Source organism: Cyprinodon variegatus, unplaced genomic scaffold (genome assembly GCF_000732505.1).
Source record: "Cyprinodon variegatus isolate N-32 unplaced genomic scaffold, C_variegatus-1.0 Scaffold481, whole genome shotgun sequence".
In the NCBI taxonomy this organism is placed as follows: domain Eukaryota; kingdom Metazoa; phylum Chordata; class Actinopteri; order Cyprinodontiformes; family Cyprinodontidae; genus Cyprinodon; species Cyprinodon variegatus.
In genome coordinates, this window is record NW_015150934.1 from 611,276 (window position 1) to 613,901 (window position 2,626).

The 2,626-nt window shown below is 44.9% G+C and overlaps 1 protein-coding gene across 1 annotated transcript in view; it reads right to left on the reverse strand.

The window, feature by feature from the left end:
* The window catches only part of LOC107094406, a 35,474-nt gene that overhangs the window by 27,616 nt on the left and 5,232 nt on the right, over positions 1-2,626 (reverse strand). Inside the window, exons 2-7 of the mRNA XM_015389979.1 lie at positions 2,159-2,444; positions 2,044-2,084; positions 1,640-1,925; positions 756-793; positions 427-560; positions 221-396 (exon numbers count right to left, since the gene is read on the reverse strand). Coding sequence (XP_015245465.1) covers positions 221-396; positions 427-560; positions 756-793; positions 1,640-1,925; positions 2,044-2,084; positions 2,159-2,444 — 961 coding nt within the window. The remainder of the gene's footprint in view (positions 1-220; positions 397-426; positions 561-755; positions 794-1,639; positions 1,926-2,043; positions 2,085-2,158; positions 2,445-2,626) is intronic.

The following is a 2,626-nucleotide window of genomic DNA, read 5'->3' on the forward strand; positions in this document are numbered from 1 at the left end:
GTTTTGCTGCAGGTGGGACTGATGACGGATGAGATCATGAGCAAAGAAGATAATGTGGGAATTCTGAAACTAAAATATCTGCATCTATTTCTTTAAGCAAAGAATATCTTTTCTATAATCCTAACGGCCCTAAAACAGGAGAGACTTTGTCTGATTAAATATAAATATCTGCTTTTGATGCATGATTCTGTTCATCATCTGTTCACTAAAATCGTCTCACCTTCAGTTTCAGAGCTGGACTTTCCGGGTCTGAGAGGAGAACATATCGGAGGGGTTAAAAAGTCTGATATTTTATCCTCAGATTGTTGGCCGTAGGCCAGAACCAGTATAACCATCAGGACAAATGGGTCTCTGATCACAGCAGGAAACCAGAAAGGTAAACTCTGTGAGTATAAACTCCATGAGTATAAACTCTGTGAGTATAAACTCTGTGAGTATAAACTCTGTCGCTTTGAACGCATCTCAAACATAGCTTTCTTCTTCACAACCTCCAGTTCTCTTAGACTCAGCTGAGCCAGTTTATCCATCAGCTTCTGGATCACAGACTCTAACTGGTCCACCTAGAAGAAAGAATCACTATAATAACTCACAGGTTTTATGATTCGTTTTATAAACAGTGTTGGATTAACCTTGGTTTCTAAATCATTTATTGATTGTTATCATTACTGCTGTCAGAGAGACAAATTCCTCATGTTTAAAACCATCGCTGCATTAAAGGCAGATTGATCACAGAGACATAAAATCACTTTACTTACTTTGTCGTTCAGTTCAGGCCAAATTACTTCCTGTTTCCCTGAAGATAGAGAAAAATAAACTAGATCCGGTTAGAACGAGGCTCAGTCCTCCTGCCCCACAACATCAGATTAACAGAATTATAATGAAATGATCGATATGTGTCTAGTTTATCAGCAGCATGCGGTGGTTTATCCTCGGTGTTTAGCATTAATATGAAATCAGACGATCATGGGGATTAGGCAGAACATTGGATGGATGAAGACGGGCTGAAGTTCAAACGGAACCTCAGATTACAGAAGGAAGGAGACAGATATTAGCATCTGATCATCCAGCAGGTTTCAGATGATTGCCTTGGTGTGTTCAGATGTTTCAGCAATCAGATCATCAAACATGGAGCAGCTGCTACGGACAGACTGGTTTAGCAGACATGGAGGCCATCGAAGCTCGGAGCGACAGGCTACAGCCGCCCGGAACGGACCGCACGCTACAGGCTGACAACCTCCTGGTTGTCATGGTGATGGAGACCCTCGGTTCCTATGCTAACCATGTTCAACACTGTGCCACTCGTGTTAAACTGGTTTCCAGTGAGCCCTCTGCATCCCACTGTGGCTCCCAGTCAGATTTCAGTCCAACCCAAAGTTCTTCAGCAGAATTAAACTGAGCTGCTGCTGTTGTTTGTGAAGCTCTCCTCCAGCAGGTCACTAAACCAGAAACACCTTTCTGGAGGAGAACTGGAAGGAAGCATCCATCTTCTACGGACCATCACTTCCTGGATGACTGAGATCTTCCACCAGCAGAACGAGGAGATGTTCAGATCAGGGAGCTGCTCTCTGCCAAGTGTGAAATGCTAGCATTCGTATCGCCGCTGCCTCTCCATTCTTACTACAGATCGGGTTTGACTCACCTTTTCCTCTTGGGCAGCCGTCAGACAGCCTGCGAGCCAAATCAGACATGCTGATGCCTGTTAAAGCCTCGGTGGCCACCTCCACGGCCTGTCGGCCGCATCGAGCCAACAGCTCATCCGCTAACTTCTCCTTCTTCAACGACAACCTGCTGCTAGATGGAAAAGGTCGGAGACCCCGTTGAAAGAGAGTGAACAGCAGAGACCATGTGAAGAGCTGGAATTCTTCCTGATTTAGAGCCCCCAGTATTTCTGAAAGATGATCTCTGGCAGCGGCCATCGATGCCACCTGAACCAAGAAGAACAAGTTCAATTACAGACAGGAAGCTTTTCATCTGGTTACCTCTGAACTCTGGGATTATCTTAATCTGGACGTCTGGAGACTCCTCAGATCAGACAATGCTTACTTTGTGGATCAGTGCAGTTGGAAGTTTATCAATTTCTGTTTCTAAAAGAAGTGGAGAAACATTTATTAAATAAAAGGAAACGCTGAGCTTTGGTTGTTAATCTTTCTAAGCTCACCTTTGGATGTTGGTCTGCTGTCTGACAGCTTCCTAACCAGACTGATCTTCCCCATCTCCTTTAAAATATTCTTTGTTTTATCCAGAGACTGCATTCTCCAGGCCTCCACCAACATCAGCACGGCGTTCCTGGGGTCTGCCCTGTGCAGCCTGATTCTGAGGTCTACATCTGAGCTGAAGGTCTGCATGTCCCTCTGGAGGAACTCCTGAAAGACTCTGAATTCCTCCTCAGTCATTCCAGTCAGCGTTTCCAGCAGCAGCTCAACATCAGACTCCATCTTTAAAACCTGAGGAGATGAAGTGAAAAGTTGGAGTCTGTTCCAGACAAAGACTGTCCATCCAACAATCCAAAGACTGTCCATCCAACAATCCCAAAGACTGTCCATCCAACAATCCCAGGACTGTCCATCCAACAATCCAAAGACTGTCCATCCAACAATCCCAAAGACTGTCCATCCAACAATCCCAG